The sequence below is a fragment of the Quercus robur genome, chromosome 1, assembly GCF_932294415.1.
Source record: "Quercus robur chromosome 1, dhQueRobu3.1, whole genome shotgun sequence".
Taxonomy (NCBI): domain Eukaryota; kingdom Viridiplantae; phylum Streptophyta; class Magnoliopsida; order Fagales; family Fagaceae; genus Quercus; species Quercus robur.
This window is the reverse complement of record NC_065534.1, coordinates 5502063-5515166: the sequence shown is the minus strand read 5'-3', so window position 1 is coordinate 5515166 and position 13104 is coordinate 5502063. Positions and strand designations below refer to the sequence as shown.

Here is a 13104-nt window from a genome sequence, read left to right as displayed (position 1 = left end):
TTACTATTTAAATAAATTAAATAAAAAAATAAAAGGCAAAGTGTTATGAGTTTGTGACAGTATATTAGTAAGAAAGTGAAAAAGTGAGACAAGCCAAAGCTAAAAGTTCTTTTTGACTTATTAACTTCGCTGTGTCCAGATCAAAAATAAAAAGACTTTGACATGTCATGTTAGGTAACTCCTTGCTATCTTTGTTACAGCGCCATGTTCTTTTGCTTTTTTTGAGGAAAAGATTGTGTCAGTTTTTGGTTCCTTTTACTGAGTGTTGTTTTGTTTTTTTTCCTATATTAATAAATCAGAGGGGGCAAGCTTTTCTCATAGCCTATAGCTAAGAAAGTTTCAAAGGAGTCAGGGGGGCAGTTGCCCCCTCTCAACCCCTCTGGCTCTGCCCTTGCTCCCATATTTACAAGTTCATGACCCATGGTTAATAGAGTTGAACTTTCCCTTAAATTAAACCTTTAACCTTTGTCTCAAAATCCATTTTATACTTTCAAATGTTTCAAAAATCTCCTTCTTGTCATCTCATGGATGGGAAATGCTAATGTATTTAATGGAGTTCATGAAACCAAAGTTATTTTGATAACCTGAAGCCTATGAAGTTGCATGAATTTCATTTACTATCTTAACATTTTTAATTCTTTAGATAATGATAAGTGATGACAACATTAATTTTAAAACAATTTTTAAAGCATAATGATAATTTTAAAACATAAGTCAAAGGTTAAGACCTAAATATACAGTTTAACCAAAAAAGAAAAAAAAAATAAGTAGCAGCCTTGTCATGTATTACACACACATATGTGTGTGTGTGTACTGTACACCTTGTTTTAGAATCCACATGCACGGTCTGCTTTAGGTGATATAATTGTCTGAAATGGGTATGTGGTGCATCCTATGTATGCTTTGCTGATTTTTGAATACATGTCAGATTCAAACTTATATCTAACTCAATTTTACCTATTTGTCATATATTCGTTTATTTTGTATTCTGTTTTAGACAACTGGTAAGTTATCCGTGCGATACATGGATAATGTTGCAATGTTTTATATAAGATGGTTTTGAAGAATGTTGTATATGTATTATAGCATAATTATTATAGAACTTTATTAGAAATGAATTCATCATAAAAGGCAACAATTATAAATTGCACACACATAACCACTATAATTATTCAATTGAAATAATGAGAAATTAAAAAAAATAAAAATAAAAAAATAAAAATAAAAAACTTTGGAGGAATATTATAGAATAAAGTTGATATAGAATGTGTCTTTCTCTTTCTTTTTAATTCTAAAACAAAATACATATCTTAAATACCCACAGTCAATCACATCATTTACAAAACCCACAACATTCAACCTTAACATCAAAATTGTAATTGTTGTTGTTATTCAATATAAAATGCAAGCATCCCTTCCTTGGTTGTAGCCAACTTATATGAGTTAGGATTAGATGAAACAACAATGTTAGAACAAGGTAGGTGTCGTCAAAAAATTGAAGGTAAATGACATTGTTTTTAGTCAGTTTGTATTTGACAGGGATGGCATGAAGGGCTATAGGTATGTATATATAAAGGAGTAGAAGTGTAAGAGATAAAAATAGTGAATTAAAGTGCAAAGAGTTTTATGTGTATGAATGAGGGAATAAAAGTCTTGAAATATTGAACTAAATGATACAAAGAATATTTATTTGTTAATTAGAAAAGTATTGAAACATTAAATTAAATGAAACAAAAGTCAATATCTAATTTATTCTTATATTTGATGTGGCACTTAAGAATATTTCAATTCTCTTTGCATAGAATGCGCCACTTAGTAGAACCTCATATTTTTCCACACGAGATCTCTACTTTTATATATATATATATATATTGATTGATTGATTGATTGATTGTACAGTTCATTTTGTACCACGTAAAGAAGACCATGTGAGAGAGAGAGGGGGAGACGCTTTTATTAGATAGGTTTGGCTAATTGGCTTCCATCCAATGCTAAAGTGCATTGGACTTGGACGTGATCATGAAACAATACAGATTTTAAAATGGTTAGATGTCAATTTTGTATTTCATTTAGCACACACTAGCATATATATTGAATGATAAATGTGTGCATGGGTTGGGTTAGAGAGTTTTTTTAACCCAACTTAAATTTGTTGGGTTTAGAAATTTTCAATCCAATCAACCCATATGATTGAGTTGGGTTGGTGGGTTGGTCTTAAATATTTCATCTATTGAAAAGAAAATACTAGCATATATATTGATGATTGATTGATTGTACGGTTCATTTTGTACCACGTAAAGAAGACCATGTGAGAGAGGGAGAGATGCTTTTATTATATAGGTTTGGCTAATTGGCTTCCATCTAATGCTAAAGTGCATTGGACCTAGAGGTGATCATGAAACAATACAGATTTTAAAATGGTCACATGTCAATTTTGTATTTCATTTAGCACACACTAGCATATATATTGAATGGTAAGTGTGTGCATGGGTTGGGTTAGAGTGTTTTTTTTAACCTAGCTTAACTTTGTTAGGTTTAGAAATTTTCAACCCAATCAACCCATATGATTGAGTTGGGTTGGTGGGTTGGTCTTAAATATTTCATCTATGTGGGGGGGGGGGGGGGTGGGTTGGGTGGGTAGCCATCAACTTTTAAGTCAATTTTTTCAACAAATTATTACGATGCATATAATATGCCTAAATTATATTTCAAATTCATCCAAATTGATTCTCAAAATACTAATATAAATCAAAATAAATTATTGAAATAAGTGATAAAATAAATAGAGCAAGACTTATGTACAATACTTAGGTGTTGTTCCTTAGGTTCCTTTTTTAAGACTCTGCCATGTGAATTTTTCCTCATAGGATGAAGTGTATTTTTTAGTTAAATAAATACATGGCTAAATCTTAAGAGGAGAACCTAAAGGACAGCACCTAAAGTATTGTACCTAAGTTTTGTCCAAATAAATATATGTGTTAAATTGGATTGGGTCAAATGGTTGAAAAAATTATCAATCTAAGGCTGCATTTGTTTTGGCTGAAAATGGATTCAGGAAAACAATTTACACCTTGCCTTATGTTTGGTTGCGCATGGAAAATTTGGTCAAATGGAAAATCATTTCCATTGACTGTAAAATAAACCCCTCAGACCCGGAAAATGATTTCAGGAGTTATTTTACCTTCAAAGCATTTTTGGAATTTTTGAGCTCCATACGATCCGACTCGCCAAGCGCTTCAACTCCACCCCACACACCAACGAGAGGGAGACAGAGCTCCACCCCACACGCTGGCACCAGTCCGAGGTCCACCCACACTCCGACAAGCAACGCCGCTGTTTTCCCCTCCGCGCCGGTGGGTTTTCTCCCTTTTCTTCTCTTCTCTCACTCAACCTCACGCCCGCCCACTTCGAGCTCTGCATGTATCCAATCCACCAAGGAAAAACCCACCTTCACATCGGTGAAGCCCATCTCACCTCCAACATCTCCGATCCGTCGCTCCAACGTCGCCGGCAAAGCACTTCTCTCAAACCCACCCTTCACAATACCTGATCGACATCCCTTCAAACCCATCTCCCTTTTCTTCTCTTCTCTCACTCAACCTCACCTCCGAGATCACGCCGCCAAGATCGCACCCCAGCACCGTCGAGATTGCACCGTCGAGATCATCGCCCATGACCCACCCATGACCGATCTCTCTCTTTCTTGATCTACCTGTCCCTTTCCCTTAATTTTTGATCACTCTTTCTTCCTCCCTCTCTCAGTTTGACCGAATTGTGGAGTTTAATGAATGGTGTTGTTTTGATTTTTGTTTTTTTTTAAGTTTATATATTGAAATTTTATATTATAAAATTTGTTTGGTAGCTGAGAAAATGTGAAAAACTAGTAGAAAAATGGCATTTTCAGAATGCAACCAAACACATGAAAACATTTTCTAGAACAATTTTCATAATGCAGCCAAACATTTAAAAATATTTTCCTTTCCTGAAAATAATTTACACCTGAAAATATTTTACACTCAGAAAATATTTTACATTCAACCAAACGCAGGCTAAGTGATTTTTTTTTTTTTTTTTTTTTTAAACCCAATCTGAGTAATTAGTAATTATACTAAGAGTACTAAATAATATTTTCATATTTTTAATCACCGTGAACAAGACACATGGGTAGGAAAATATTCTTATATACTCTTGAAGTACGGTAGTCTCAAATCTACCATAAATTAATTAGTGAGAAGAGAAAATTCCACGTTGTTATACTTCCAAAATATAGAAAAAGTACTCACGGGTGTGAGAACTTGCAAGTTTCCTCTTAAAACTTTTGTATTTTTTTTTTTTTTTTTTGAGAATCTATTAATAAGTTGTAAATCAAGTGATGACATGCACTTTTCAGTAGCACAATAATTTTGTAGAAAAGTTAGTAGCACAATTATTTGATGAGAAATGAGATATAATTCAAAACGCACCAAATTTCATATAATAAGAAGACCAAGTAAGAGATCCAAGATTGAGAACTTGCAAGTTTCCTCTTAGAACCAAGTGACAGGTATCGAGTTTTTAGTGGCACAATTATTAGATCTGTAATGAGGTATAATTCAAAATCGCACCAACCTTCATCAAAATAAGGAGACCAAATAAGAGAGATACAAGACAAGCATCAAATTTACCAATAAGTTGTCATTACAGTGGCTAAAGAGTAGAGAGAGTTTTTAATGACTTAATTATTAGCTCAACCACACTTTGTGGATCAAATCAAATGCCACCAACCTTTATGTAATAAAGGGAGCAAGCATCTTGAGGAACAAATCATCAGACCAAAGCCATATGACATTATGAGTATCCAGCACTCCAGCTTCTTCTTCCTCTTTTTTTTTTTTTTTTTTTAAGAGTTTCAATCTATGGCATCCCTTCTAATATAATTACGCTCATTATCATCAGACTAAGACACAAATTGGTTTTTGGTGTAGGCAAAGATTGAATGATAGATCTTTCATTCAATCATTAGAAATTATCATCAGACTAAGACACCAATTGATTTTTGATGTAGGCGAAGACTGAATCATAGATCTTTTATTCAATCATTAGAAACTTTATCAGTTGAGCTAACTGGGACCCACGTCGAGCTTTTATTTGAAAGATAGGAGAATCATAAGTTACAATTTTAGAATATTGATGATAGCAATTATTTGACAAAGTTATTATTGATGATGGTAAGTATATATTTGAATATTGATTATGTGACAAAATTCAATCCATTTATTTCAAAATAAATTGAAAGGATTTTTAAAAAAGTTGTATTAGAACTAACCTAAAAACTCTTAGAAGATCTTAATCCATTGTTGCTTACAGTTTGAATCTAGCTTCCCCCCCTCATTTTGCTAGATCTAACAGTTTATCAGTTATCACTAGGAAAGCACATGGGTCTCCTTATGAACATGAAGCAACATGATTTTGCACCACCGGATGTGAGACTCTTTTTGTGGATTTGATGTTACAATAACATCTAAAATGGATAAAAATGCATTTTGCATCATCGGATGCTAATGCTCGAACGACTGGTTTACTGTGGGCTTAGACGTTGATACACGTGCCTACTTCACCACAGCTACCATGACAAACTGAACTCAGCAAAACAAGGGCCAACGCATTTTTTACAAGAGGCTCCATCTGTAGTAAAAACAAAGGGGCCTCAAGCCAAGCCCAGGGAGCAGCTTCACACTAGTAACCTCTTGCTTGTTTGTCAATTGAAGTGTGCCTTCCAACCATGTGGAGGCTTAGAATTGAACGTCAATTAGGATCCTTTAGAATTCATAGACAGTCACAATCATACACACAAACACAGAAACAGAAATAGGAATAACTGAAATCCTTGATCTAGGCTTATTACTGAGACATACATCATACATGACAAACTTCTTAATTAGATGTTATAACCTTTAGCATGTCAAACATAGAGTAAATGATTAAACATACTCCTAATATATAAAACCAACATAACTTTACCCTATTAGTAATACAGACCTCTCAGCCCTAAGAAATTTTTTCTAACTCACATAGGTAAACATATCCCCAAAGTTCCCATTGCTTTCACTGCAAAATTCAGAAACTTTATTAAGAAACACACACACATTAGTTGTTGATTCTATAATAAAAATTACAACACTTTTAAATAAACATCTGAATGTGATCTTGCTCTCTCTTCTTTTTGGATTCAAGGTACTTCCAAAAGTTGCTATATCCCAGCTGATCTCTGTGTATGCCTCTTCAAGCCCAATATGACAAGGACTAATCCAAGATAATCATAATTGAAAGCGGATTCTAAGAGTTGCAGCTTGTAATTGTTCCATGGAGGAAATCTAAACCAAAAATCAGTTAGGAAACTTCTTCTTGCAATAGCCTTCTCATGGCTGAATGTGTCAAATGAGAACTTTCCATGGTACCTTCCAAACCCACTTTCACCGACTCCTCCAAATGGGAGGGTATCAGCTGCATACTACACATAGCCAAATGAAAGTCTTTAGACTGAGAATATATTAGGAGCTATAAGCAATATATAGTTGTCTTGAGGTCTATTCTATTAAACTGTTTTTTGCCTTTGTAAGGAAGTGTAGTTTAATATTCACTAATTAAGCACAGATTAGACAGTTTAGCCATGAATTAGCCTGCCATATTTCTTATGTTTACTTGAGAAACTAAAGGTAGTGCAGACAATTGACTTGTTGATAACATACTTGAATAATTGTATCGTTGAATGTCACGCTTCCAGATGATGTTTCAGAAATCATCGTTCTTTGGAGTGTTTTATTTTTGGTGAAGCAATATATAGCCAGTGCTTTAGGCCTTGAATTTATGAATTGTATACTGTCTTCAATCTTCTCCAGCTGTCAAACCAAGAAAAGAATCACTATAAACGTGCAACATCACTATCTGCAACTGAGTACTCAGCTTTCTTGAGGTACCACCACATTTATAAGCTTCCCAGTAAGGCCAGTAAATAAACCTACAAAATTGTACCTAGGTCTACATGTGTTACTGTGTGTCTTACTGTGATTATTGGAAGCAATGGGCCAAAGACCTCATCAGTCGTTATTGCTGCTTGGAGAGGCGGATCCACCAGGATTGTTGGCTCAATGAACCTGAATGGAGATCAATAACAAGCATATTAAAACTACTTGTGAAACATACTAATTTAAGAATAAAACACATTGTCAAAGAAAATTGTCCTAATGGAATCATAATATAGGATAAATCCCATATAAAAACCAGTTTATCATATATGAACACTACAAATTCATATATAACCAAAACTTCTTACACAAAAAAAAAAAAAAAGGGGGGGGGGGGGGGTGGGGTATTAAAGAAAGAAAGCTTAAACTGTAAGGTCCATATGCACAAAAGAGATTAAAGTGTCATTTACAAGTTGTCTTCATCCACTGATCCACCATAAACAATAGAAGCATCAACATGCGGGTCCTTAAGAATATTCTTCAGTCGTAAGAGATGTTGTTTATTTATGATTCTTGCAATGCTGTGTGATTCTTTTGGGTTTTCTCCAAACATTTCCTTGATTATGTTCTTCATCAACTCCACCTTAAAAAAGAGTATCATAATTTCAAAATTTTGTTGCATTACAAACAAAATTTAAAACCCATATAATATTCAGAATAAACTACTACTTTCATACCACAGTGTGTGTAAATTTCTTTTCAACAAGGATGTAGTCTATTGCTATGCATGCTTGACCAGCACAGCAACCAAATTTCCCAAAAATAATTCGTTTTAGTGCCACCTTGCGATTAAAAGCACAAAAGAACTCAACTGAGCAAATTGTCATAACATAGTAATAGAAATGCATAGGTGTTTTAACCAATTAGGCCAATTCTGTGACTACTATCAAATCATAGTGTAACATACTAAGGCTGAACTTACCTTGATGTCCCAAGAACTAGAAAGGGAATCAAGAACAGCAGGGCATTTTCCACCCAACTCTAGAGTAACAGGTGTTAGATGCTTCACAGCTGCAGACATGACTATCCGTCCAACATGTGCACTTCCTAAGCATTAGTATTAAGATAGAACTACTTAATCTTTTAAAACCAATGGTTAGAATAATGATCAGGTGAATAAATTCATTATTGCATATATATATCAGTCTAAGCTTTTGGAACAAGTGTTAGTTTATCATAATGTTAGAGTGAGCAATTGTGAGTTTGAACCATGTCTTCACTTTACTTTTCATTTAAAAAGTCATATTGAGCTTGAATCTGGATCCACATGTGAGAGGGAGTGTTGGAAAGATGAGAGACTAATTTTACCTGTAAAGAAGATCTTGTCCCATCTCTGCTGTAGGAGTTGTTCACCCACAGATGGTCCACCGTGGATAACCTTAACAGCTTTGTTGTCCAAGTAAGTGGAAATGGCATTTGCTAGAAGAGAAGCACAAGCAGGAGCCAATTCAGAGGGCTTTAGAACCACTGTATTTCCAGCAGCTAATGCCCCTATCATTGGTTCCAAGGACAGTCCTATGTTTTGTAACAAAATGACAACAATTTTTATCATGATTAAGGATATTGGAGAAGAAATTGAAGCAAACTATTATAAGTTTCTTTTCTTTTTTTGTTCAAAAAAGTATAATGATTTACTCACCAAAGGGAAAATTCCAAGATGAAATAATGAGGACAAGGCCAAGAGGCTCAGGAACAATTTCTGCACTAGTGAGCAAAGCAATTCTCGGTAGTTTAGCCTATAAACCATGCATTAACAAACATTGTTGTTAGTAAGTATGTCTTGCCCTCAATGTACTTCTTGAACATTATTAGGACATGTGAACATGGTGGTTTATGCATAAAGTTTATTAACTTAATTGCTTACCTAGAAAGCAGAAAAAAATTAATTGCTTACCTAGATAGCAGAAAAAAAAATTAAAAAGGTTCTGCAAACTTATTTATTTATTTTTATGAAATATACACACAATTAGTTTCTTCTTCTCTATATTTTTTAAATGCCATGTAATGTCTAGCAAATAAGCTTACCGTTTTGCTCGACATCCAGTCCTTCAAAGACTCCAATGCCGTATTCACTGTCTTAGTCAAGGTTCCTATCTGCAAACAAGGATTTTTTTATATATAAGAAAAGCAAGAGATCAAAATTTGGCTAGGCACACTTGTGATAAATAGTTCTTTTTATTTAACTTGTAAATAGAGATACAACTCAAGTATTGACAGGACCATCACACCAATCCTTGAAACTAGACAACCACAAAAGCATGCACTCAAAATGGACTAAAGAAAGCATTCATATGCTTAAAATAAAAGAAGTTCGTAACCTCTCAAAAAAGTTATTATGACTTTTTTTAAAGGGTAGTCCATTTAAAAAAAAAAAAAAAAATTGAGTATTAATATGGAACAAGAATTGTTTGTACCTCATCTCTAAAAGCCTCAACATGATGCTTTCCCAGGTCTTGCTTAAGTGCCTTAAAGATATCTCCCTCTTTCTCCTTCAAGAGAGTAAGCAACCCTTTGAGCTGTGACTTTCTCCAAGATGCTTCTTTAGTTTTTCCATGCCTGTAATACTCCCTCATATCCTCCAGATCTCTTTCCAAATCTCTCCTAGTCTCCATGGCTAAGGTAAAAACAATACACTAGACCTTAGCTCTTCATCCACTACTTAATTCAATTGGCCTTCTTTGCTGCCTAGTTGGGCTTTATAAAAGCTGCTCCTCATTGCTCATTGCCTCATGCAGTCATACGTTAGCAGCATACAGTAATGATGTGGGCCCTAAGGGATTCAATATTGAGTAATTTTTTAGTACTCTCCGAGCACGGTGAATGGTGCTCAATCTTCTCACATTCATAATGGTATCCACTCATTAAATTCATAGTAGGATCTATCATGAATGTGAAAAATGAAACACCATTGCACTATACTCTAAGAGTACCTAAGAATTTTCTTATAGTGTTAGCTTCAACTTTCAAAACAAATATACATTTTTTAGAAAATTATGATAAAGCACCCAACATTTATCATGTTTAATATTAGGTCTTAGGATTTTAATTTTGTCAATTAAAGTCTAAATTTTTAAAGCCTTTATTTGAAACTCCAATCCATCTTCATTATTCATTTTTATTATTCTTGATAGTAACAAAGCTGAAAAAAAAATTAGAAAAAGTTGATTGGTGTCTTGATTTGATAATAGAGAGATATCATCAAAAGCAGACAACATAGGTTGAAACTCTAAAAAAAAAAAAAAAAGTAAAATACATAATTTAATCAATGGTCTTGCTATTCTATACTTCATTACGCCGCAAGTTAATAGAAATGAATAATGAAAATGAATAAAGGTTTCAAATTAAAATGATTTCATAAATTTGGAACTTTAATTTGACAAATTAAAAACCTAGAACTTAATCTTAAACCAAGTTAAAGTTTAAGCCTTTTTATGTTTTCGTTTTTTTCATACCTTATAGACTTTTTCTTTTTGTACAAACTTGTACAAGAATTATTAGAAGTGCAATAAAATTTTACTACAATTTCTTATCTGTTGTATCTTATTGGCTAATGTAGCATAACCATATAGCTTATTGAGCTAGGCACTTCTTTGCATTTAGTTGAAGATTATATGATTGAATTTAATTGAAAAACCTAAACTATAACATCTATAAAACTGAATCTAAATTCTAAATTCTAAAATTTACCCTTACTACAAAAACAGAAGCAGTTTCATAAAACAAGATTGTGCAACATGGTGATCGATGTGATAGTCATTGATGAAAGCAATGGCCCCCCAAATGTGCTCTAACTCCTATATATATATAGGAAGGGGCTCTGACTAAGAGAAAGAACTATAAGTGTGAATTGGAGTTAGCTTCTTGTTATACTTGTAGCATCATGGCCTAGGTTGCGAAGAGGTAGTTGAAAGTGGTCAGCACTGCTGCAATGGTCAGCATCAAGGCCATTAACAATTGTATTACCAACTCATCACTGTTCATACTAAAAACTAAAAGTAAAAACCTAATTTGATGAAATTTATTGATAAATTTAGCTTGCCCTTTAAAAATAATTGGATGATATTTCGTGCAATGCATGAACTACTTTACAATTTCATTTGAAATCATTTTTATGTATATTAGAATCTACATATAATACTTAATTTTTGTATAATATTTATATTTGCCCACAATATTGTTAATTTTGAAACTTGATTTTCTTCATTCATATTTTCTTTTTAAAAAAATTGTATAACACTGTAAGATTATAATATATTATAATATTTTTATAAGCTTAAATATTATACATTTATTATAATAAGGAAAATATATGACATTAATTTTCTTCATTCATATTTCCTTATTATAATAAAGAAAATATATGACATTAATTACATTTATTATAATAAGGAAAATGTTAATAGACTTCAACAACGTAATAAAAATAAGGAAAATGTTAATGGGTGCCTAAAAACATTGGTTTAAGATATATTTTTAGAAGCTTTTTATAGGGGGAAAAAAAGGCTAACTTTTTTGACAATTTTTTATATTTCTCATTAAATTGATATTAAAACTTTTCTTAAATAGTCTATTAACAAATATCCTAAGAACACTTGTTAACCAGACCTAATAAATAAATATTTAATTTAATTTTTTTGTTGTTGTGCTTAGTGTTATGACATGACATTCTCTTTAGTTTGTACAATAACATTTCTAGAGAAATGTTAACCGATTAGAGCATTAGTTTAGAAAGTATTTTTTAAAATATTTTATTAAAAAAGAAAAAAATAATTAATATTTTTAATAATTTTTTATATTTTCCATATATTAAAATTATACATTAACAAATCTCTTAAGGCATATGTTATCCGGACCTACATTTGCAAAATTGATAGCATTTCAGACTTTCAGTCAATAGAGTGTTGTAATTGATTAGCAAGAGTTTGTAAAGCGAAGGAACCAAAATTCATTAAATTAGAGAGCAAGTGCAGGCAGTAAAAGTAATCATTAATGAAACCAGAAAGGACTAGGCTATTGCCTAACATACACAGTGAGGGGCTAAAATTTTTGAAATTTTCTAACTACCATTTATAAATTATGAAAAAAAAAAAAAAATATATATATATATATATAGTAACACAAACTATTTTGCTATAACTATTACTCTGTGAGGTGACAACGTGTGAGTGGTGAATAAATTTTTTTTATCAATGTGTAAGTGATAAATAACCACTCACAGTTGCTACATCAAAATTGTGGCAAAAAGTTGTAAAATAATTTGTCGTCCTAAAAATACTTTATAAATATTGGGTTCGGTTAATAGGTGCTTTTATGACATTTATTAATAAACTATTTTATGAAAGTTTTGATACGACTTTATGAGAAATATTGAAAGTTGTCACAAAAAAAAAAAATCAATTACTTTTTTCATTTTTCATAAAAAAAATTTAAAAACATTTCCTAAACACGTTAACAAAATCTATATACATTTAAAATTTTAATAATTTAGTAGTTAAAGAGAAGGTTTTTTTTTTTTTCTTTTTTGGTAAAATGTGTTGTATTTTTTTAAAGTTTTGGATCCTTCATGACTTTGAAAACTTCATTAATTCAATTGATTGATTTTTTTTTTTTTTTTTTGGCTTGCTTCTATAAACAATTTGGTCATTTATATTGAAAGTGAAAATTTTAAGGATTTCACTATAAAATTTGGTAAAAGATGAATTTTATTCTGTAAAAAATCATCATCAATCATAATTTTGATTGATAATACTAAGTTGTGTGTTGCGTGCGTGCACGTGTATGGGAGTTTGTCTTGACTATTTGATTAGTACGGCAACTTGGCCCCACCCTTGCTAAGTTCAAATCTAAAGCTACATGCATGAATGTGTCACGCTAGGATTGTATAGTTTCTAGAAAAGGGGCAATTTGGGTCCAATGCTTCCAATGCATTGGACCCGTTGGGATGGTGACATGTGTCTAAAAATGGACATGTGTCACAATCTTAACAGATCCAATGTCACTAGACACTGGACCTAATCTAGACCCTCCTAAAAAATGTCAAAATGGGAGATTTCACACTAAAAATGACAAAAGCACCAAGAAAACAAAGGTTTAAACTTAA

The 13104-nt window shown here is 32.3% G+C and overlaps 1 protein-coding gene across 2 annotated transcripts; it reads right to left on the bottom strand.

Moving 5' to 3' along the window:
- Window positions 1-5838: 5838 nt before the first annotated feature.
- LOC126717519 (aldehyde dehydrogenase family 3 member F1-like) lies at window positions 5839-9681 on the bottom strand. Of its 2 annotated transcripts, none has more exons than XM_050419285.1 (10): window positions 9419-9681; window positions 9030-9098; window positions 8644-8740; window positions 8313-8519; window positions 7927-8051; window positions 7682-7786; window positions 7415-7587; window positions 7043-7133; window positions 6729-6878; window positions 5839-6490 (listed from the first exon to the last, which is right to left on the bottom strand). In XM_050419285.1, the coding sequence occupies exons 1-10, from the start codon at window positions 9614-9616 to the stop codon at window positions 6230-6232; spliced, it is 1476 nt and encodes a 491-aa protein (XP_050275242.1). In that variant the 5' UTR covers window positions 9617-9681; the 3' UTR covers window positions 5839-6229. The 2 variants fall into 2 exon arrangements, with proteins under 2 accessions (XP_050275242.1, XP_050275250.1); XM_050419293.1 differs by having other exon boundaries at window positions 7927-8027.
- Window positions 9682-13104: the final 3423 nt, after the last annotated feature.

Coding starts and splice junctions, on each gene's coding strand:
- LOC126717519 (XM_050419285.1), bottom strand. CDS start 9,616: ATGGAGACTAGGAGAGATTTGGAAAGAGATCTGGAGGATATGAGGGAG. Junction 9,099..9,418: donor TTGAGGCTTTTAGAGATGAG/GTACAAACAATT, acceptor CCTTGTTTGCAG/ATAGGAACCTTGACTAAGAC. Junction 7,588..7,681: donor AGAAATTTACACACACTGTG/GTATGAAAGTAG, acceptor CTCTTTTTTAAG/GTGGAGTTGATGAAGAACAT.